The sequence below is a fragment of the Trichosurus vulpecula genome, chromosome 5 (assembly GCF_011100635.1).
Source record: "Trichosurus vulpecula isolate mTriVul1 chromosome 5, mTriVul1.pri, whole genome shotgun sequence".
NCBI classification, from domain to species: domain Eukaryota; kingdom Metazoa; phylum Chordata; class Mammalia; order Diprotodontia; family Phalangeridae; genus Trichosurus; species Trichosurus vulpecula.
The window spans coordinates 215,425,019-215,449,751 of NC_050577.1; the positions used below are offsets into that span (position 1 = coordinate 215,425,019).

General features: G+C 41.3%; 1 protein-coding gene across 8 annotated transcripts in view; it reads left to right on the forward strand.

The window, feature by feature from the left end:
- The window catches only part of LOC118850410 (ankyrin repeat and sterile alpha motif domain-containing protein 1B-like), a 121,803-nt gene that overhangs the window by 59,966 nt on the left and 37,104 nt on the right, over window positions 1–24,733 (forward strand). For all 8 annotated transcript variants that reach the window (XM_036759780.1, XM_036759781.1, XM_036759782.1 and 5 more), the window contains 3 exons: window positions 2,875–2,886; window positions 4,720–4,806; window positions 17,976–18,113. In XM_036759780.1, the coding sequence (XP_036615675.1) occupies window positions 2,875–2,886; window positions 4,720–4,806; window positions 17,976–18,113 (237 nt within the window). The remainder of the gene's footprint in view (window positions 1–2,874; window positions 2,887–4,719; window positions 4,807–17,975; window positions 18,114–24,733) is intronic.

The window sequence follows — 24,733 nt, forward strand, 5'->3', positions numbered from 1 at the left end:
CTGTTTTCAAGTGCCTAACGGGCTGGCTTGTGGCAGAAGAATTACATTGATTCTACTTGGCTGATGAGTATAGAACCAGGAGCAATGGAGGCAAGTCAAAAAGAGGCAAAACTTCCTAACAATTAGAGCTGTCCAAAAATAGACAGGAGGCAGTAGGGTCCCCCTCCCTGGAAGCCTTCAAGTAGAATAGCCACTTGTTGGCTAAGTTGTAGCCAGGATTTTTTTTCATCAGAAATGAGTTAGACCAGATGGTCTGAGGACACATCCGACTGTAAAACTGTTTTTCTGTGATACTCAGTCTTATGCAGTCTGGTGGATACTGCAGTTTGTACTGGGACCAATGTAGTTTTATTAAACTTCTATGAAAAAATGAATAAGAAATTGACTTTGTGTTGCTATTTCCTTTCATTATATGTTGTTTCATAATCCTGGGAAGGTTTATACAAGCTCCTGATTGCAAAAAGAAAGAATGGACTAGCACAGAGGTGGGGAACCTGTGGCCTCGAGGCCACATATGCCCTCTAGGTCCTCAAGTGTAGCCCTTTGACTGAATCCAAACTTCACAGAACAAATTCCCTGAATAAAAGGATGTATTCTGTAAAACTTGATTGGACTCAGTCCAAAGGCCACTCCCAAGGACCACAGGTTCCCCACCCCTGGACTAGAAAATCACCTCTTGAAATCCCTTCTAACTTCTGTGATCTCTGACATTTTCCCCCTTTGAAAGACAAAAATCTGCCATAGACTGGATTGTTTATAAAAGCTTATGTGTGCTGCATAGCTCGTTGTCTGCCAGAGCTTTCTTTACAGTGTTAATTCCAAGGAAATTAGCATACCCAAGGCAATTAGCATACCCAAGCATTATTATTACTGTTATTATTTACTGGTCCTGACATCAATTCAATTTGGGCTGTTTCTACATTGGTTCAGGAAGGACAGGAAGGGTGAGAAGTATTGGAAAATATAAGGATGGAAAAAGTAAAGCATTGAGAAAAACCTTGCCATTCTAAATGATAATCCTCTGATCTTACCTAGCAGACTACCCATTTTGTTTTCTCTTTTTAATGGAGATGTAGCAGATGGCGAGGTAAATAGGAAAGACTTCAGAAAGATGAATTTAAAACACAGATTTAGAGCCAGAATGGATCATAGGATCATAGATTTGGAACTAAAAGGGATCTCAGATGCCATTTTGTTCAACCCTCTCATTGATAGATAAGGGAAACCTGCCCAGCAAAGTGAAGTGCCTTGCCCAAGGTCACACAGGTGATAAGCATCTAAGGCAGAATCTGAGAGCCAGATCATCTGAAGGAAGAGCTCTTTCCAGAAACCAGGATTTAAGATCATAGATTTAGAGCTGGGAGAGATCACGGAACAAGAGATCTAGAGTTGGAAGGGCAATCTAGTCCAATTCCTTCCTTCTACAGGTGAAGAAATTGAAATCAGAAAGGTAAAATGGTTTGTCCACAGTTGCCCAAGTGAGAGAATCAGGATTCAAACTCAGGTCTTTTTCTTTTTCTCCAAATCCAGCATGCTTTCCACCATACCATGCTGCCTTCTGGGTTCTAATACTCCCTTTGACTCATAGTAGTTCTTCTAGTAACTTTTCAGTGTCTCAGGCAGCTGTTTATGACTGTGAGTTACAGAGCAACTTTGGACAAGACACTTAACATCTGGGTGCCTCAGTTTCCTCATCTGTAAAAATAAGTGGGCTAGAATAAATAGCCTCCAAAGTCCCCTCCAGTTCTAAATATATGATTTTATTATGCTATGAGCTGCTAATTTTCATTGGTAGAGGGAGTTTCCATACTAGGAGTTCCCTATGCAGATGAAATCACAGTTACATGCCCCCACCAAAAAAAAGGGTAGCAGCTATCATAAAAGAAAAATGACAAATGGAATCATTTCAAATTCCATTTCAAAGCACAAGGAAAGTGGGTGCTTTTGTCAATCATTTAATATTACTATTAAATAAATTATTTATTAAATAAGACTATTGAATAAACTCTAAATGGGAACAGTGGAAGCCTAACATTTGGGTAATTAGTTCTCTTTATGTAGAAGGCGATACATGTTTGCTAACGGACAAAAATGAATGACTGACTAAAAGACGTTGTGTCTGAAGAATGAGAAAAAAAGATTATCTAAATCAGGGTGAAATGGCTTAGGTGAGAGATCGACTGTATTACCACTACTGAATTGAGCAGGTGTGGATTCCAGCTGTGTCTGAAAAGACCTCCAATTCCTCGTCCCCTTTCAGAGTTTTCAGAAATAAACTTGGGCAATGGCAGCAGAAAACCAGGAAGAAAGGCTAGGTATTTTTTTTTCCTGATGAAATTTCACATGAGAAGGAGCCAAGAAGTTGGCCTATATAAGGCAGTGAGCTGGGTGCTGGGAACTCAGAACAGAAGGCTCCAGCGTGTCAGTAGTGAGACAGCCGTGCAAATGGAGTAAAGATGAGTAAACAGAGAGAGGAGAAGAGAGACCAGGTTGGTAAGCAATCCACAGCAATTTTTAAAATGAGAAGGCCTTGGTCCAGCTCTTGGAACATATCAATAGCTTTTCCCATTTTGCAGCATTATTTGGGTATCTCAGTCTGGAGCTATAAGAGACCTTAAATATAGATAGGTAGACAGACAGAATTTTTAAGTGCTTACTATGTGCCAGGCACTATGTTAAGGGTCACCTAGTCCCAGTCCCTCATTTTGCAAATCAAGAAACAGGTCCAAGAGGTTAAGTGGCTTGCCTAAAGTACTAAGTGACTGTCTTTAGCAAACTGATTCAGCTCTTGGTGAACTGCTAAGGTTTTTCTCTTACCTTTTCATGTGTTTTCTTCCTTGTTTTCCTACCTGTTTTACCTGGAAAATCCATCAGGCTAACTGTCAGGTAGGTTAATTTTGATATTTAATGTAATAGGGTAGAGGGAGAGGGTGTTGATGGGGAAAATGATGTTTAAAAAGGTGATTTGGGAACAGCAATAAACATCACATCTAGAGGAATATGTATGACTCTACACATGCTCATGTATTTACATACATATTCATATATGTACATGTATGTTTATATATAAACATATAGAGACACTAGTACTGAAAGCAAAAAGTGAAAGTCTGTGATCAGTTACATGCAGAGCTAAAAAGACTGATTACCAAGAGCAAGCACAAAGGTATTGTCATTCCAAGTATGTCGATTTAAAAAAATGAACATTTCTTGTAAGAATTTAACCTAAGAAGATGAACAGGTCTAAATGATGAAGGAACCTAAGCAAGTACTTATATATCTTCATTTTGCTTGTTAATGATTACTACAAGGATGTCTCAATCATCCAAAGGACTTGGAATGTGGGATGGCTGGTAGGCCTAATAAGATTTTGCTGAAAATACAAGTTGCATTTTTGAGAAAGATTGACCCTGTTCAAGAAAAATTCAGAAGACTGTTGTTTTAGAGCAGTGGGGACTGTGTATCAATGGATGATCATGGCTAAAGAATTCATCTTTGAGTGGCTGGTCTACTTCTGATGGGCCTCTCTGAAGACATTTAACTAGGCTGAGTCTCAGCAAGTGTCATAGTTCATTGTTAAGAATTTACATAAGGTAAATGAGTGACCAGAGGGAAAAGAGTAAATCAATACTAGCAGGGGACTTCAACTTTCCCTTCTTGGAACTAGATAAATCTAACCATAAAATAAACAAGAAAGAAGTTAAGGAGAGGAGTAGAATTTTAGGAAAGTTAGATATGATAAACTTCTGGAGAAAATTGAAAAGGAATAGAAAAAAGTATACCTTTTTCTCAGCTGCACTGGTACCTTCACAAAAACTGACCATGTATTGGGGCATAAAAACCTCACAACCAAATGCAGGAAAGCAGAAATATTAAATGCATCCTTTTAAAGAATTTACACAAAACTTTTCTAACTGGCAGAAACTTCCATACTTTATACTCTACTGCCATACCTAGGCCTTAAGAACCCAGGGTCACCTCCACTCCATAATTAACATTGAAAGATATGTGGAGAGATGACTCACACTGATCAAACCACAGATTCCTCAAGGATTAATGTATTAAGTTTAATGAGAAACCACCTATATGTATGGAATAAAGAACACGGGGTGAAGGATAATATGTTCTCATTATTTTCTTGTTTTTAAAGCCTAGAACTTCCCTTGTGAGGTGTTCTTAATCTTGGATTTGGGAATTTTACAAAATTTTGATAAGTAGATAATTGGTTTCCTTTGTAATTCTATGTATGTTGTTTTATGAATTTAAAAGAAGTATATGGAAAAAGTGATCCATAGGAGGTCCAGGGCATACAGAAAGTTAAGAACTCCTGCCCTAGGGTAAACCAGATGTGGCTTCAGTAACTCTCCTAGGAGCAAGAAATTCTAGAAATGCAGGAGGGGGTCTTTAGTGCCAGGGAAGAAGAGTATTCCCATAGACTGGCAAGAGAGACGTTTTTTAGCTTTTGAAGTGCAAGACAGACACTTTATAAGCCTGAAGCATAGTCAAAACCCAAGAGAAGAGAGACAAACATGTAAATTAGAGTGTGTTCTGTGGGGGAATAGATGTGTGTGGATGTATGTGTGTTGTGGTGTGCGTGTGTGTGTGTGTGTGTGTGTGTGTGTAAGTTTAGGTCATTTATATCTTTCAGGAGGAAAAATTATGTGCTTCAGTTGCCAGGCAACATGTCCTGTTCTCACAGCTTTCTAATTTTATTTTCAGAAATCTACAGAGCAGATGAAAAAAGTCCCAACGATTATTCTTTCGGTCTCTTATAAAGGAGTCAAATTTATCGATGCAACAAATAAGGTACGTGAGGTTGTTGGGGCAGTAGATTAAGAACAGTGCCCGAGGCTACTTTATAAACCAGCAGGTACAAGGCCAAGTACAAATTTCCAGTGTGATAGCAGACACATAGCAGTACCAGGGTCCTAGTAAGAGAGTCAGGGACACCTGAGTTCAAATCCTACTCCTGGTACTTCCTAGCTGGGTGACTCTGGACAAATCACCTAACATGGGGGGCATCCTAAAATCTTAGTACTGTTTCAAACTTGAATAGATTTAATAGATGAGTTAGAATAAATAAAACAGATTAAATTTGAATAAGACTTTGGGGACACCCAGGTTATAGAAAGTAGAAAGTTCTTCACATCCTATATCCTTTTCTAGTCCCTGTCAGCTACCAATTCTTCCCCACTCCCCCAACCCCGCTAAAAAAAATTACCCTATTTATTTTGTATATTCTGCATGCCCCAGGCAACTCACTCCCTAGATCTTACAGGCAGTACGGCAAGATGGAAAGAATATTCTGACGAAACTCAAATCCCAATTCTATCACTTACTAGCTGTGTGACCTTAGGAAAGTCTTTTAATCACTGTGGGCCTCAGTTTCTTCATCTGTAAAGTGAAGGTGTACCCTATAATATACTATGTCATATATGGGGTCACAATCTGAAGGGGGCAGAGGGAATTCCCATACCAGGAGTTCCCTATGCTGATGACATTAAAGACTACTGTATTACAGACCTAGAACTGGGAGGGTCAGGAGAAATCAACTAGCCCAGCCCTCTTATTTTACAGATGAGAAAAGAGACCCACAAAGGTGGCCTATTTGGATTTTAAATTTGTTTCATAATCCTTTGCTTTCTACCCCAACCCATGAATCCCTCCTCCCTCTCCCTAGCTATACATTTGCTTTATTCTTGGTCTTTGTTGTGTAGTTTTCTCTTACAAAGATTCCCCTTCTTTTTTCCCCTTGCTCCTTAAAAAGATCATAAGACTATGGGATCCCAGATTTAGAGCTACAAGGGGTTTTAGAGGCCCCTGACTCTGATCCCCTCCTTTTACAGATGAGGAAACTGAGGCACGGAGAAGTTCAGATAACTTGCCAGGGTTAACACATGAGGCCTTTCCTGAGACACTCACCCCTCCCTCAGCTCTTAGTACTTCTCTCCCTCAAAAACATGCCGATTAATTATTCTGTATATTTTGCATCTATTTATATATAATATTTTGTATATTACTGTATGTATTTTGTCTCTTCTTACATAGTTACATGATGTTTTCCCCCAAGTGAATGTAAGTTTCTTGAGGGCAGGGCTGTCTTAATTTTGTCTTTCTATCTCCAGGGCATGGTATGTGGTAGGCACTCACTGAATGATTAACCCTGAGCTCCATTGTCACATCTTTTGAGCCCCATTGGGTTAAGCACCTTTTACCCAATTGACCGACACTTCTGGAAAGAAAGAGGCACAATTTTTAAGCCTTCTTCCTCAGACGGAATGTCACTAAATAAGGGACTTGATACATGGAGCTTTATAGTCATATACCTACATGTACACTCTTCTTTTGGACAATACATTCGACACATGCAGATCCACTGAACGGCCACCTAACAGCAAAAATCTCCATAACTCACACTGATATCATACTTTTAAGATTCACAAAGTCCTTTCCCCAAAGACAACCCTGTAAAGTAAAGTAGGCTTCAGATAGGCTTAGCCCCACTTTACAGATGAGGAAAGCAAAGTTCAAAAAGGTTAAGTGAAATCATCTAATCTTTCTGAGCCCCCCCCCCCGTGCCTTATCTGTAAAATGGAGACAAGAATATCTGGAAGGAAAAGATATTAGGTGCCTGTGGTTCCTCAACAAGAGTCAGAGGCCTGACTCAGCATTCAACAATGTGTCCACTATATGAGGCTGCCCACTGATTTACAGATTCTAAATTAACACTTGAGATTCAAGCAGAACATAGTGGATAGAGAATTACACATGAAGTCAGGAAAATCTGGGTTCCACTCCCCCTCCAAATGCATAATTCCTGTGTGACACTAGGCAAGTCACTTATCCTCTCATGGCTCTAATTAACTCTTTAAAACTCTTAGTATCAGAGAAAGTGCCAGTCTCTATTGGTAGAGGTCTTTTCCTCACCTGGGAGTTCTCTATACCAGTGGAAACCACAGGTTCAGTCCCTATCCCTATATTCCACCTAATTTTCCACACTGGGAGATGAGCAAAAGTGCTTCAGCCCTCATCCTACTGAAAGGCAGAATCAAGGAAAGCTCAGAAAGATGATAGTGGTTTGATGGGGCTTGGTGGAGCAGGCCTCCCACTATCAAAGGTGCAGTGCGCACAAGGAAGCTACATTTTGTATAAGCATGTGCCAGGGATTCTTCCCTTTTGTTGACAAGGGCATATGACCCATGCCCAAAGCTCCTGAGCCATCACTGTCCTGCATCTCAGGTGGTGTCACCTTAGAGCCACTCCCGGCAAAGTGAGATGCTTTTACCTATGATGGCACAGACAAGATTTCACTTGCTTGGAGCTGAGCATAGTTCTATTGGCTGATTACCATCAAGTTCAAATTATCCAAATTCAGAATTCAGTGGTCCCAAGGGATTCCCTTCTCTAGAGCAACTACAGGTGTTGAATCATGCAGCCAAGAATGAAGGATGCCAGCATGGTTTTGATTCTGGAATTATGCAATCATGTAATGAGCAGGCAGTATGGTATACTGGAGAAAGAGCAAAGTATAGAGTCAGGAAGACCCAGATTCAAGTCATGCTTCCGACACGTATTGCTTGGATGACCCCATATGGATCACCCCTCAGTGCCCCCAGGTAAATCTCTAAGATGATGACTTAGAGATTAGTATTGGTGGAATGAGTTTCCAATCCAGGAGTTCCAGGTGTGGTTTGACCAGGACAGAATATAATGGTACTCTCACCTTCCTCATTCTGATTATGATACCCTTCTTAGGGCAGCCTAACATTAAGTTAACATCTTCAGATTCCATGCCACCCTGTAGGTTCATACTGAGTTTATAGCTTACTAAAAATTCTAGCCATACATCTCCGCCTGTTTGCATCATATCTATAAATCCTTATTAAATTTCATTTTATTAAGAGTCAGCTATTACCTCAGGATGCTTCTGGATGCTTCCTCTCTCATTTTTTAGCTAACTATTCTAATTACTTTTATGTCATCTGAGAATTTGATAAGCATGTCATAAATGCCTTTTTCTAAGTCACTGATAAAAATGCTGAAAGGTTCAGGACTAAGGACAGATCCCAGGGATACCACATTAAAGACCTTCCTCCAGTGGCCACGGCACCAATAATGAGGACTCTAGGTTTGGTTCTTCTAGCAGTTAGGCTCTTGCATAGCTACACCATCTAACCTGCATCTCTCCTTCGTGGGAAATTTTTTTCAGATACATTGCTGAAGTACTGGAATTGTATGACTGTAGTATATTCCCTTGATTGGCCAAGTCAAGTCCAAAAAGCACCTCCTCTGTACCAGGCCCTGTGCTAAGCTTCAACTGTGAGTTCCTGGAGATCAGGAACTGGGTTTTGCCTTTCTCTGTATTCTCAGAACTCAGCACAGTGCCTGGCACATAGTAGGTGCTTAATAAATGCTATTATCATGTTTTTGCTGGACCTTGGTGATTACCACTCCCTTCCTAAATGCTCACAAGCCATGCAGTTAGTATCACATTCTAGATTTAGACCTAGAAGGGGCCTTGAAAATCATTTGTCCAACCTTCTCATTTTACAAATGAGGAAACTGAGGCCCAAGGAGGTGAAGTGATTTTAGGTTCCTAGATTTAGAGCTGGCAGAGACAGAAATTAAGTGGATTTTTCCAGTTATATGGTAACCATCAGAGGCAGAATTTGAACCCTGTGCTCTTACTATTATACCATATATCTCCAGTCCCATCACCACCCAACTAGTATGTGTTAGAGGCAAGACTTGGACTTCCTGACTCCAAGGCTAGTCCTCATTTTGACACTCTTGGTTAAGTTAATGCCATTAGCCCACCTGAGTTCTAAAGCTGCAAAGGAATGATTAATAACAACAACAAAGCAATAACTGTGCCACTTATATGGACCTTAAAGATTTGCAGAACACTTTACCATGGGCTTTTAAATCACTCCATCTCTCTTACTTAGCTTTAGTTTCTCCAATAAGGAAAACAACTGCACCTATCTCCCAGGGCTGTTGTGAGGAGCAGATGAGATAACACAAGTAAAGTGCTTTGTAAACCTTAAGGCACTATGTAGATTCTATCGTGTTATCATATATTATTATGTTACATTATTTATTCTTATTATTAGAAAACTAAGGCCCCCAGAAACTGACTTTTCCATAGTCACACAATGTCTGAGGTGGGATTTGAACTTAGGTCTCATGACTCCCAAGTCTAATGCTTATTCTACTGCACCAGGCCACCTTCTTCCTTCAGGGTTAGCTCAATCCTATCCATAAGTGAAAAGCCTAAGACCACATACCATCCTTTACCAAGAAAGCCATCTATAAAGCAGAAGAGTCAGAGGATCTAGGTGTGAATCCAGGCTGTCTTATTGTCTGGGTGACTTCGGGCAAGTCACTGAACTTTCTGATTCTTGGTTTGATCGTGTGTAAAATAAGGGACTCATGATGACTGAGTTGTTGAGGTTTATTCCACATCTAAATCCTGTCATCCTAATCCCCTGCAGAAAAGTGAGAGGTACTGCTGAGCTCTGCTACCTGGAAAGCCTAGATATTCAGTGATGTGCTGATAAGCCAAGGAGTGATCATCATAATCACAGCTAAATTTACATAGCACTTTAAGGTTTGCAAAGTACTTTGCATATATTGTCCCATTTAATCCTCACAACAGCCTGAGGAGGTAGGTTTTATTATAATCCCTGTTTCACAGATTAAAAAATTGAGGTTGAGAAAGGTAGACTTGCCCAGGATTCCAAAGCTAGTGAGTATCTGAGGTTAATTGGAACTCTGTTCTTCCTGCCTCCGAGGCCAGTGCTTTATCCACTGTGCCACCTAGCAGGCTCCACGTAGAGGCCAAATCGAGAAGAGCACCATATCCTAAAGTCTACAATCAGGGCGTCTCATCATTGTACAATACAAAGAAAAACTCTGAAGAGAGACAAATGGGTGGTAGGGTATGGGCAGGTGAAAGAACCATGTGCTTGCATCTAGCAGGTCAGTGTAGCTTAATGCATTCTCAGTACCATCTCCCTTAAGGAACAATATTACCAAAGGCACCCCTTCCAACCTTACTCTGCCACTCACTAAGGGCGTTGCCTCAATACAATGAGGAATGTGCTAGATTTGAAGTCAGAGGACCTGTGTTCAAATTCTCCCTCCTCTCTGACCTTCGACAAGTCTCATTTCCCTTGCCCTCCTCAGTAAAATGAAGAGGATGGACTTTTCTGAAGTTCCTTCCAGCTTTACATCTATAATCTTGTCATTATAATTAGCTTTGCCTTTCTTGTCTTCACTTATTCCATCATTCCCAGTGTTTTGCTTCAACCAAAAGCACTGCTATGAATATTTTGGTGTACATAGGTCCTCTCTGTGTTCGACTTCCTTCGGTTCTATGGCTGGCAGTAAAATGTCTGGGCCAAAGGGCATGGACATTTTATCTCAGCACAATTCCAAATTGCTTTTCAGAGTGGTTGGACCATTCGCCATGGTGTATTCTATCTCTATGGCTGTCTTCCTACAACTCCTCTAACTCTGATTATTCCCATCTTTTGTCTTCTTTGCCAATTTTTGAATGTGAAATTATTTGAATTTCTTTCATTATTAGCAATCTAAGGCAATTTTTCATATGGTGGGTGATAATTATTGTGAGAACTATGTGTTGCCTGTATTTTTTCAGTTAACAGCTTCTCTTGGCTTAGTTGCATTGATTTTGTTGGTATAAAAGATTTTCAATTCCATTTGATCATTTTCCTCATCTTTAAAAAAAAACAAATTTGTACTCAATTATCTCTGCAGTCCTTTCTGTCTCTGATGTTCTATTATTCTATAATTCAACAAGCATTTATTAAGTAGTTCTGCATGAAGAGTATGCCTGGCCTATTTGAACCAGTTTACTTATCTGTAATACAGGAATGATAATCATTGTATAAGCTCCCTTAAAGGGTTGTGAGCTTCAAATGTCATAATGCACAGAATCTATGAATTACTTTATGAACATAAATTATTATCACGACTACAAAGACTAAAACGTTAGTGTGTGTCCTATGTAATGTCAACCACTTCATCAGAAATAATTTAACAGTGAATGAATTGCAGCACAGTGAAACCAATAGTGTCTTCTAATGCAATCATACTGCCTACATTTAAAAAGCATGCTCCATAGTTCAATTTAACTCACCGGGCACTTACTAAGCACCTACTGTATGTGCCAGGCACTGTGTAAGATGCTGGGGATGCAAAGACAAAGGTGAAACCATCCCAACCCTTGAGAGCTTATATTCTACTGGAATGTGCAATAAAAAAAATTATTATAGTATAAGGCATGAAGTGAAAGGGACAAGGAGAGATCCTGACAAAGATCTCTAGGAAGGCGTGAGAAGAAAAAGAGAACCTCTTGGAGGGGGGCAGGAAAATCTTCACAGAGGAGAAGCCTGTATGAAGATAAAGATTCTGAACAGCAGAGACGAGAAAGGAGTCAGTTTCCAGTGCTGGGGGTGAAGTAAATATTGGAAGAGGGGCTGGATCTCAGATTTCATTGTTGATAAGGAGCTCCCAAATGAGGAAAACTTCCCCTTCCAATTCAAATCAACACTTGCTTTGCAATTTATCTATCATCTCAGGGAGCTAAGGGAGTGGTGTCAAACTCAAATAGAAACCAAGGCCACTAAACCATACATACATATTGCTTAGAAATCCACAAATTAACATTATCTATGTTCTATTGTATTTTTATTTGCTTTGTTAACTATTTCCCAATGGCATTTGAATCTGGTTCTGACCACACTTGGGACCTTGTCTGACAACCTCTAGTCTCGGGGACTGAGAGATGAAGTGACCAGGGTCACATAATCAGTATCAAGGGAAGGACTTGAACCTAGGTCTTCCTCACTCTAAAGCCAGCTTTCTGTCCTTTCTCTGGACACGATGTGTGTGGAGCATCTGTGATAGCTGGAGTCAAGATGCCTGGGTTTGAACTCGGGTCGCATACTAGCTGTGTAACAGCAGGTTTGGCACATTACTCCTGCTAAGCCTTGGTTTTCTCATCTGTAAAATATGAATAATTATTCTTGCACTCCCTAACTCCTGGAGTGGGATTGAAGAAAGCAGTTTGTCAGCCTTAAAAATATATAGAAACAGGAATTATGGTATTGGTTATACATTTTATCAGGGGAGGCAGCATGGCAGAGAGGATAGAAGGGTGACCTTAGAGTCAGGAAAACCTGGGTTCAAGTCTTCTCTAAGACACTTGCCTTAGACACTGTGTCCCTTAGAAAGTCACTTAACATAGACAATTCTCTAAGACTATGAGTTGCATAGAAGGCTCCCTACAGTGTTACAGATCTAAATCCTCCATACCAATTAAATCTCTGTTCCAATCCACCTCAAAAAAAAGTATTAGCATCTTTTCAGGGCTAGCACTTGAATTTCATAGGTATTTCGTACGTACTTATTGGTTGATTATTCAAAATCCTAGTTAGTACTTTAAGGCATGCTTTTACCATGGAGATTCTGTTATAGAAGTGTTAACTTAGCTTGAACCTTCTATGTGAAATACAAGACTTGTGAAATCCAAGCCTACATATGGAATATGAGAACAGTTTCATTTATTAATGGCCATTAAGCCTGTAATCAAGACAGAGCTTAAAGAAATACCTGAATATGGATATTTTATCCTGGTGGTACATTCCTATCTTCCAGAATTCTTTCACATCCAAATATCTGGACCTGAATTCAAATGTGGCCACAGACACGTAAGATGTGTGACCTTGGGCAAGTCTGCTTGCCTCAGTTTCCTCATCTGTAAAATGAGCTAGAGAAGGAAATGGCAAACCGCTCCAGTATCTCTGCCCCCCCCCCCCAAAAAAACCTTATCTTTAATGCTTACTACCTGGATGATCTTGGAAAAGCCATTTAACCTCTGAGGATTTTAATTTCCTTATGAATGAGGAGTTTGAACGGCATGACCTCTAAAATCTACAATTTTGTGGTCAATCCTTATGGATTTATGAATGAGACGACGGAGGCTCAGAAAGCTCAGGTGACTCATGCAAGGACACATAGCTAATTAGTTAATAATGGAGTTTTGAGGCTAGAACTTATACTTCCTAATTCCCAGAATATTGCTCTTTCCACTGCCACATTTGACTTCTTTGTTCCCAACAAAGAAGTTTTTTGACGTATAAAGGATAATTAGTGATTTTCTAATTTCCCTTTTTTCTCCTACCAGCGTTGGCCTCCATTAGATGGTGAGAGACAGGGAAAGGTTTTTCTCAAGTAAGGCTGTTCTGTCTTTTCAAATAAATGATTTGCATCTGCGTTCACTTGGGTGTGGGTGGGGTAGGAACAAGTACTTAGGAGGCAAGTTATGACACTTGAAATTCACTACCCAACAACTTGGGAGAAAAAAAAATGGAGTCAGTTATCATAAGTTGAACAGAGAGAAGCTGAAAATTATCTTAAATGAAAAACTGAGCTCAGAAAAGATTTAGCACAAAGAGAGTTTAAATCCAATCAGCTTCACCAAGGCTCATGACCCAAAGGTGGGGGAGCATCTGACCTGACAGCAGACATCTGCAAACTGTCAGAACTGAGTTCCTGCAGTGCCCTGGCCTCGATCTTCAGATTTAGAAGATCCCTCAAGAAGGAGCCAAAGATGCAGAACAAGTACTTGGCTGAAAATGGGAAGATTTGTGTTTTATGCCAACTTTCTGCTTGGAGTCAGAATGAAAAGGCCCTGAACCCACTGGTACCACAGTTTCTCCATCTGAGTAAATTAAGAAGACAACAAAAAACTTCCCCCCGATGCCTCACTCAAATCAGCCCAAGACTAACAAGATAATTTGGAATGTTTGTGAGGTGGGGAGGGAGGGATGCCCCCCCAAAAAAAATCCTTTTGTTTTATGCAAATTTGTCACTTTCTAAGAACTTGGGACTCAAATTAAGAGCAAATTAAGAGTTGTGTACTGTGTGTGCCAGCATTCAGGGCCTGCTCCCTAGGGAGTCTCCAGTTGGGCTTTTGAGCACAGTTCTGGCACCTGGCCAGCCCTCACTGTTTGCTGCTGCTGTTCCCTGGGTGCCACTCTGTGCGGGAAGGGCCTCATTCTCTGCCTCAGAGAAAACCAAACAGAGTTGAGAGGAAATATATGCCTTATTTTGTAGAAGGAGAAAAAAAATGGAATAATGGCTCCCTCTTCTCTGCTATAACCCAATCTTACATAGAACAGCCATATTTATTAACTGGACCAGATCATTCCACCATATTCCCAACCAGCCAGAAAGCTAACAGCTTTTTTCAATGTGTTTCCATTTATTTTATTTTTTGGTGGCAATGGGAGTTAAGTGACTTTTCCAGGCTCACACAGCTATTAAGTATCTGTGGTCAAATTTGAACTCAGGTCCTCCTGACTCCACTGTGCCACCTAGCTGCCTTTTGATGAAAGACACAGGAAGTTGAGGGATTTATGCATGTGTGTATGTGATTGGTGGGTTTTTTTTTAACCTGACAAGTATATACCTTTAAGTGTCTTAGACACGCCATTGTTTCTTTAATGCAAAGAGTTAATGGAGAAAATTAATCTGACCATGTCATTCACATCTCAGCAATATTTCACCCTTCTCTTCCTCAGCAATCAGGAAAAAAAATGCCATCTCCTCCAGTTACTTCCCTCCTAAGGGAAGACATTTAAAAACTCTCTAGATGAGAATAAAGGAGCTCAATTCATTGAAAATCATAGGGACAATTTTTCCTATAATTTAATTGCTCCCTAGTGCTTTGGCTTGTCTTATGGGTCCCTAGTTAATGTTCTAGAGAGAGCAAATGAAATACCAGTTTGGCTAAAATAGCATGCAAAAGAAAATGTCTATGAATGTGATAAAATACTACTCCTCTGCAAGAAAAGACAAATGTGAGGAACTCAGAGAAGTGGGCAAAGATACATCAACTAACACAGCAGGAAAGAAGTAGGACCAGGAAAACATTCTAGACAATGACTACAGCAAAAAAAATGACCATTAAAAAAAACAAAAAATACAATGAAACTGAATGCTATATAATTATGATAACCAAGATTGGCCCCAGGGGAAAATGCAGAGGTAGGGGACTATGGCTATGGAATTTTACATACCATTGAGGTGGGTGGGAGGGGGCTGGTTTTTTTTCTTTCATAATCTGTCTTACAAGAAGATAGGTAGGGGAAATGCTGCAGATAGATTCATAAAAAAAAAAAATCAAAAGGCATCTCTAGGCAAGTTATTTTAACCTATCAGGGTTCCAGACTTGGGCAGCTAGGTGGCACAGTGGATAGAGTGCTAGGCTTGGGGTCAGGAAGATTCATCTTCCTGAGTTCAAATCCAGCCTCAGACACTTACTAGCTGTGTGACCTTGGCAAGTCACTTAACGCTGTTTCCTGTGGTTTCCTCATCTGTAAAATGGGATAGAGGAAGAAATGGCAAACCCCTCCAGTATCTTTGCCAAGAAAACCCCAAATGGGCTCAAGGAGAATTGGACATGACTGAAAACAACTGAAAAAACAAGCTCTAGAAACCTTTCTAGGACTATAAGTTGCAAGAGAAGGTATTGACTTGCATTGGTAAAAGAAGTTTCCTCACCCAAGAGCACCTTTTACCAATGAAACCATAAGCCCAGGCCTTATCCCCCTGTCCTTTTCCATATTGCTAAAAATAAGAAATGTTTTTAAAAGAACTTTCCTATGATAACTGACATTTAGATAATACTTAACAGCCCACACAACCACCCTGGGAAGCAGGTGCTGTTTTTATAGATGATGACACTGAGGCACGGAGAGATCAAGTCATTTGCCTGTGGTCACACAGCTAAGAGGCATCTGAGACGGGATTGGGTCCCAAGTCTTCCTGACTTCATGTCCAGGGCTCTAACCTCTGCATCATGCTGTCTCTATATTGCCAGCATGACTCTGTCCTAGGAAGGTGAAATCAATGCAAGAGGCACCAGCTTGCCACTGTGTCAGTAGCATCCAATGGGAAGGAGGAGGACAACCTTAGAGACTTCACCAGTAGCAACCACTCTGTTTTAAAAAAAATAAATAAATAAAATGTTCACTCATAAACTCACATGATGCTTTTTTTTGTCCCATTTGCCTGTCACTGAGGGCTGACGGGAACAACAGAATGAGGCTGTGACCTTCTGTGGTACTTCTGAGACTCTTGGAAGAGGATGTTCCATGCTTGGAGGACTCTGGCTTTTTTGAACTCATTTTGACAGGCAGCACTTCTGTAGCTTGCCGATTCAGTGCCAAGATGAAAGACACCTTAATTTATTATTTTTAATGTAGTTAATTCTTTAATTGTTCCTCCACCAATGCAGCTGTTCTGTGTGCAGAACATGAAGTGTTCCTTGGTGCTGCTGGCAGCAGACAGATGTTTTTAAACTATTTTTAGGTGCCAACAGGCAGGCTCCTCCCTAATGGCAAGCTGCCAAAAGTTTATTTCAGATTGTGCAATTAGCAAGTAATCTGGGTACAGGAAGCACAGGGACTTTTTTGAGAGATGACAAGGGTTAAGAAGGCAAAGATGCTGTTCTAAGATGGCAGAGATGGATTTTACGTGAACTTGGGGGCTTTCAGAGTTCACCTTTGAGGCACCACAATAAAAGAAGCATTTCCAGCCAGTGCCTGGGAATGTTTGCTGCAGAGTGAATGCTGTACAGATGCTCTAGGCTCTGGGGAACTGCTATCTTCAGGAGTTCAAAATCAATCGAAAATATGCAATTCAATTCAAAACGTTGGCATGTCAGGCACTGGAGATAAAGACAAAAAAAAGACAGTCCCTACCCTCAAAGAGCTTTCATTCTTATCATTTCCATTTCATTCCTGTCATCCTTTTTTGCCTGAACTTGTATAGATGCTATTCAAGAACTTTCAATGGCTCCCTATTGCCTTTAGGGTAAACTCCTCAGCATGGAGTTCCAAACCCTGAATAATCTAAATCTTTCCAGATTTACTGCATATAAAGACACTCTACCCTCCAGTCAAACTGTCCCACTTGCTTCTCCCATGAGCTCATATTCCATCTCTAGGCCTTTGCACAGGCTGTTTCTCATGCCTGGAATGCCTTCCCTCCCTACTGCCACACCTCAGAATTTCTAGCTTCTTTTAAGATATACCAGCACCCATGGGTGATCCCTTAGTACTCTTTCACTCCTCCTGAAAGAGCCAGGGGGAACAGTGGGGGAGAGAGAGGTAGGTAGATAGAGAACATAGATATAGCTATGCCATATGTGTATATCATATATATTATATAAATGCATAACAATGATACAATGATAGCTGTCATTTAGATGGCATCTACTATTTACCAGGGACTGTGCTAATGAATTATAGATATGTACATATATACATACATAGATACACACATACACATGTATATATACACATATATGTAATAATATTATTATAATAGCTAGAATTTATATTTTCCAGGCATTGGTGCTAATGAATTTATACATATACAGGCATGCCTAGATACAGCCGTATATATATATTTATGTAATAATATCATAATAGCTAAAATTTATATAGCAGCTACTATGTGCCAGGCATTATGCTAATGAATATATTACATATACCACATATTATATGATGACTATATAGTAATATGCATATAATGGATATATATTATATGCATAATGAGATCAGTATTTGTAGAATACTTTCGCAAAGCTTAAAATTCTATAAAAATGCTATTATTATATTTATGTTTACAAGTTATATCTTCCCAATAGAAGGTAAGCTCACTGAAGGCAGGGACCATTTTTAATTTTGTCTTTGTATCCCTGTTCCCAACAGTGATTTGCATATACTAGTTGCTTAATAAATGCTTGGGTTGGTTGAGATATTGTAAAATAATTTCAGCATAAAAGGTTAATACTACTGCCCACTTCATTTAAGAGCCTTTTGTTCTCATGACTGAAAAAAAGAAAAGGTTGGAAATGTGTCTTTTTTTTCTTCCAGAACATTATTGCTGAGCACGAAATCCGGAACATCTCCTGTGCTGCTCAGGATCCTGAGGATCTCTCTACATTTGCATATATCACAAAAGACTTGAAATCGAATCACCATTACTGCCACGTCTTCACAGCTTTTGATGTGGTGAGTCCTGGGGCTTTGAAAGTCCGTCTGAGTAACAGAACTGCTTTGCCAGGTACTACACCCACATGCACTGCAGGTTGGGACTTAGGCAGGAGACAAAAACTTTCCTCCTCAAATCAGTGTAAATTTCTTATAGGCATGCATCACACACACACACACACACACACACACACACACACACACACACACACACACACCAGACTCATGAGTTTCAGGAGTCCTATGTTTCTTCTTTTACTGCCCAAACTTTTTGGCTGAACAAATCCCTGCCTTTAGTACCACGGATAGCTCCCTCCTCTTACACCACGGAGGGCTCCTTCCTCTTAACATCTGTTTTCCAAAGTCCAGCTGGAAGCAAGTATCGCTTTCATTGCTTCCTACAGTACTCATTGTTTGAGGTTGTCTAATCCCAGTAAAACCAAATGCCAGCAACGACAACAAAAGCTGGCTTGCTAAGGCGTATGCTCATTCTGGAAGGGGTTCTATAGCACTCTGAACGAAATCTATTAAAGGTTCCTAGGCTCACAGACCTCAGAGGCCAATTAGTCCAACCCCTTTATTTTGCAGTGAGGAAACTGACACAGGTAGAGGTTAGATGACTTGGCCAAATTCACACAGTTTGAGCAGAGGTGGGATTTGAATTCAGGTATCAATTGCCCAAGTTCAACCTCCTTTTCCACTATACCATGGAATATAAAGGATGGGGAAATTTTTTTCTCAGTGAAGGAGAAAGCCATCCAGCACAGGAGACAGAGAACTGGACCTGAGTCAGAAGACTTGAGTTCACATATGATCTCAGACACTTACTAGGTGTGTGACCCTGGACAAGTCACTTAACCTCTGCCTGTCTCAGTTTTCTCATCTGTAAAGTGGGGATGATTAAAATAGCACTTACCTCCCAGAGTTGTTGTGAGGATTAAATGAGATGATATTTGTAAAGCAATTTAAGAGCATTATATAAATGCTCTATTATTGAGAACCCTGAGCTGTTGGATTTTCTAAGGACACAGAAGGTATGTGTCCTCAGCCATCTCTCTTTCTCCATTTTTATCCTTCCGAGCCCTTGTACAACTCTGCTTTCCTTCAACTTGGGTAATGATGAAGTTAAATTCCTAAATTTATTAAGTCCTTATGGAATTCTTAAGTAGGCCTTTAAAAAGTTGGTGCCCCCCTCTTTGTATGGGGCACAGGGATGGTATCAAGACCTTTTCCCACCTCAAAAGGAGTCTCCTACACACATCCTACCCATCAGAGATTTATTGCCAAGCTCCTCTCTTAAAATGGAAATCTCTGAGGATCAGAGAAGGTGGGCAGGGTACTGAGTGAGGGGTTAAGACATGTCACACACACACACACACACACACACACCTCAAGCTGTTTCTCTTTTTTTAAGAAGGAGATGACTGTTACTGTTATTTAGTCATTTTTAGTCATGTCCAACTCTTCTGACCCCTTTTGGAGTTTTCTTGGCAAAGATACCGGAGTGGTTTGCTATTTCCTTCTCCAACCCATTTTACAGATGAGGAAACTGAGGCAAACAGTGTTGAGTGACTTGCCCAAGGTCACACAGCTAGTAAATGTCTGAGTCCAGATCTGAACTCAGGTCTTCGTGACTCCAGGCCCAGCACTCTATCCACTGTACCACTTAGCTGCCCATATGCTGTGGAACCCTGGAAAAGCAAGTCACTTTAACATGTCAATGACCTGGACAGTTCTCTAAATGGCAAAGCAGCTGTGGCTCTGCATTATAGAGAAATTTTCCTTACTGGTTCCCTATATCAAACAAATCAGATTTTTTAAAAAATATAATCCTAGGACAATTCACTCATCTCCTAAACCACAGAGAGGTTATATGTCTTATAGGCTGAGGGACTCCCCACACCAAGAATTCCCTCAGAAGAACTTTGCCCTATTAATGCATTAATTAAAGTAGCTCCATTCAATCCACAAAAGGATAAATTCTCTCCTCCCTCCCTCCTGTTCACAACCCCATTAAACCTGGCAAATTAAGCAATTAGTCAGATCCTGCCATTCCCTGAAATGCAGTTGTTTAATTTGCAGACAATGAGGTTTCAGTCTCTCTGTCTCCCTCCCCAGATGTGTGTATGTTCGTGCATGTTTCCAGCTTACCTCTCCTCTGACATCTCAGCTGGAAATTTGGCCATTTTCTTTCCATCCCCTTTCAAGAAAAGCCAGGCCAGGGTGGTGGTTTCTCAGGAACTGGCTCCAGATGGTCAAAAGTTGGCCCGCTGCCTTGCCCCAGAGCAGAGCTTCAGCTCCCTGCTGTGATGTTAACAAGAAAAAAGCATTTCACCCAGAAACCTTGCACATCTCAGATGGTGACCTCACTGTAATTACACCGAGATCTCCATTAAGAGGCACTTGACATTGACTCTACTTAACTTCCTGACCAAACATAGCAATCCCTGTACTAAGGTCACAGGTTTTAGCTTCAAAAAAAACCAATCCATTGCTTAAGTGTTCGTGTACTTCTTTTTCCTCACAGTGGATCTAAAGAGAGATCAAATTAAGCCACTAGGGTTCCCTTATGCCATTTAACTGGTTGAGAGGTAATCTTGGAATCTGCAAAACCTGGGTTCAAATTCCACTCTTGATTCTCATGCTGGATGTATGACACTGATTGCACCAACAATGCCCTAGGAAGATGCAACCTGCATTGATAGAGGGGGATTCCCTATGTCAGATCTATGAAGTCACAGTGGTCCATAGCTTTTCCCGTGTTATGGAGCCATTTGGAATCTGGTGAAGCTAGAACAGTCTCTCTTCTCATAGTAGCATTTTTAAATATGTAGGATTGCAAAGGAAACCAGTTATAGCTGAAATAGTTATCAAAATGTTGTTCATCCTTCACTCTCAAAGAGGACCAATGACATTTCAAGAGCAACACCTTGACTCGCTCATGAACTGGATTTAAGTGAGACACAGACATCAGCCTCACTTTCTTCCAGAGTCATCAAAATCCAGTGGCAAGACAAAAGTCAAGACACTGGCAATGGCCCCCAGTTATCAAAATATTCTTTAGAACAACACGCTCACAGACCCCCTGAAATCGATCCATCAGGGTTAATCCCCAGGTTAGGAACCCCTCATTTTAATAAACAGAATACTGGTCTTAGAGTTAGGAAGAGGTGGATTAAAGGTGTGCCTCTCATGGTGATTGTGTGACCCTGGGTGAGTCACTTAACCTCAGTGCTCTAGACAACTAAGATTCTAAATTGCAGAGAAGGTACTGATTGGCACCAGGAGAGGGAATTTCTTGATCAGCAATTCCCTCAGCCAATAAAATCACAAGTCACTGTAAGTTATGGAGGAGGAAGAGGAAGAGGAGGAGGAGAAACTTACCTACTCATATAACAATGTCTCCCTGACAGAGCTGATAGAATCAAATGAGATCATGTGTGTAAAATCCTTTGTAAGCCCAATGTAAATGTACCAGTTTTTGCAGATTATTGGAACTTTAAAAAACAAATGTTAAAAATTATTTTATATGTAATTGAGAAAAATTAACTTCTCAAATAAAAAAAAAATTAGTGGAGGCAACTAGGTATTACAACTGGACTGTAGACAAGAAAACCTGAGTTCAAATCCTGCCTTATTCACTTACTAGCTATGCAATGCTGGGCAAGTCACTGAACCTCTGTCAGCCTCAGCTTCCTCATGTATAAAATGGGGATAATAATGGCACCTCCTTCCCAGGATGGTTGTGAGGCTCAAAGGAAACAGCATATGTAAAGTGCTTTGCAAACCTTCAAGCACTCTCTAAATACCAACTAGTATTATTACTGGAAAGGCTCATGACACTTGGGCTGGTGGCTTAAATGTTCTAGACTTCAGTTTCCTGTTTTGTAAAGTGCAGATGCAAATACTCATGTCACCCACCCCTTGGGAAAACGCTTCCTGAATCTTAAAGCTCAGCCCTGTGAACTACATAAAGGTAGGAAACTGGCCAGAATGTTCTAGAAGCTCCAAACTTTAGCTTTGCCCTTTTCTCCCCCTCCCTTCCCCTCCACCCAGCTGAAATCCACCATTTCAATAATCATTGGGGAAACCATACTTTGGCTCTTGCCCAAAATCCCTGCAAAGGTGTCAAGCCTGGACCTGGGCCTTTGAGCAATCTTTAAAGATGAGACAGGCTTTGCTTACCACCCAAAAATTTTTTTAAACCCCCATTTCTCCTCTTTGACCAGAGACTTCCTATCTTTATGTAGGGCAGCTATATATTCAGTCCAAGTTTTAAAGCCTTTTTAAATAAACATCTGTAGAAGTCTCTTACATGGCTCCTGATGGGGAATTGTGAAGAAATTCACAGCCTAATGGCCAGATCACATCCTTAAATCAGAGAGGGATTATTATAAAAGAAAATGTGGTTCATTAGAGAGTCTGCTCGCTGCCTAGCAGAGTCCATGGACATTTTGTAGGTCACTCTTCTGATATCTCTTGTTACCACCAAAGCCAACTGATAGGTGCATTATGTGCATAAATGAATATACCACCCCTAATCACAATAACCGGAGTGTATTAACACTCTAAAAGTTGCAATGTGCTCTGTCTACATTATTTCCTGATTTCTAAGGCTATGGGCAGAGATCACACTCGGGATTTCATTAGTACAAGGAAGTCCCTGGTAAGAAAACTCCCACTGCTTATAGAGGTCAGCACTTTTTTTGTAACTTGCAATCTTAAAGTGTTGCCTGGAGGAACAAAGAGGGGAGTGGAAGGAAAGGGAACAAGCTTATTTGGCTGCTACCGTGTGCCAGGCACTATGCTAAGCATTTTACAATTAGCTTATTTGATCCTCACAACAACCCTGGGAAATGGGTGCTAACATTATACCCATTTGACAGTAAGGAAACTAAGGCAGACAAATATTAAGGGACTTAACCAGGGTCATAGAGCTAGTCAGAGGTGGGCATCTTAACCCGGGTCTTCCTGTCTATTGTGTCACAGTGTATAAATGCATGTATTTAAAGTGCCATGGCCATTTGTGTGTGCACATCTGTATTTGTATCTCTATCTCTTTATTAGCATGAGGTAACATAAGCAGTCTAGCCTTATAATCAAACACATGAGCTGAGTCCTATCAATCAATAAACCCTACCCACAAGAAGCTTACATTCTAATGAGGGAGGGAGGAGAGGAAGGGGAAGAGAGAGAGAGAGGAGGGAGAGGGAGGGAGGAAGGGAGGGAGGAAGAGAGGGGGAGAGAGGGGAGAGAGAGAGGGGGGGGGGAAGAGAGAGGGGGGGGAGGGAGGGAAGGAGACAGGGAGGAGAGAGGGAGCAGAGAGGGGGAGGAGAGTGGGTGCAGAGAGAGGGAGGGGGGAGGGAGGAAGAGGAAGGAGAAAGAGGTAGAAGAGAGAGAGGAGAGACAAAGAGAAAGAGGGAGAAAGAAAGATGGGGAGAGGGGAGAGATGGGGAGGGAGAGAGAGAAAGGGAGAGAGAGCAGGAGAGAGAAAGAAAAGGAGAGAGGGAGAGAGGAAGGGGAGGAGAGGAAGGAGAAGAAAGAAAGAGAAAGGCACAGAGAGAGGGGAGAGACAAAGGAAAAGAGGGAGAGCAAGAGAGGGGAGAGAGAGAGAGAGACAGAGATACACAGAGAAAGACATAGAGAGAGAGGAAGGGGAGGAAGAGGAAGGAGAAAGGGGGAGGGAAAAGAAAGAGAGAAAGAGAGAGACAAAGAGAGAGAGGGAGAGATAAGAGAGAGGGAGACAGGAAGGGGAGGGAGAGGGAGGAGAAAGAGGGGGGGAAGGGGAGGGAGAGGAAGGGGAAAGAGACAGAGGGTGGACAAGGGGAGAGAAAGGGAGAGAGAGAGAGGAAGGAGAAAGGGAGAGGGAGGAGAAAGAGACAGAGAGGAGATAGAGAGAGAGAGGTGGAGAGAGAGGGAGTGAGGGGGGAAGGGGGGAAGGAGAGGAAGGAGAAAGGGAGAGGGAGGAAAGACAGAGGGAGGGAGGAAGAAAGAGAGAGGGAGGGAGGGGGAGAGGAAGGAGAAAGAGAGGGAGAAGAAAGAGAGGAGAGACAAAGAGAAAGAAGAAGAGAGAAATATGGGGAGAGATGGAGGGAAAGATGGGGAGGGAGACAGAGAAAAGGAGAGAGGGAGGGAGGGAGAGGGAGAAAGAGACAGAGAGCGAGAGAGAAAAGAGAGACAGAGAGAGCGGGGAAGGGGGGGAGAGAGGAGAGAGAAAGAGGGAGGGAGGGAGAGAGAGGGGGGGAAGGGGAGGGAGAGGAGGGAGAAAGGGAGAGGGAGAAGAAAGAGAAAGGGACAAAGAGAGACAGAGAGAGGAGAGACAAAGAAAAAGAAGGAAAGAGAGATGGAGAGAGGGAGAGATGGGGAGAGAGAGAGACATAAAGAGAGAGGAAGGGGAGGAAGAGGAAGGAGAAAGGGAGAGGGAGAAGAAAGAGAAAGAGAGAGAGGAGAGATGGGGAGAGAGGGGGGGAGAGATGGGGAGAGAGGAGAGAAGAGAGAGGGAGAGAGGAAGGTGAGAAGGAGGAGACAGAGAGAGAGAGGAGACAGAGAGAGATGGGGAGAGAGAGAGAGATGGGCAGAGAGAGAGATGGGGATAAAGAGTGAGAGCAAGAGGGAGCGAGAGAGAGAGAGAGAGAGAAAGA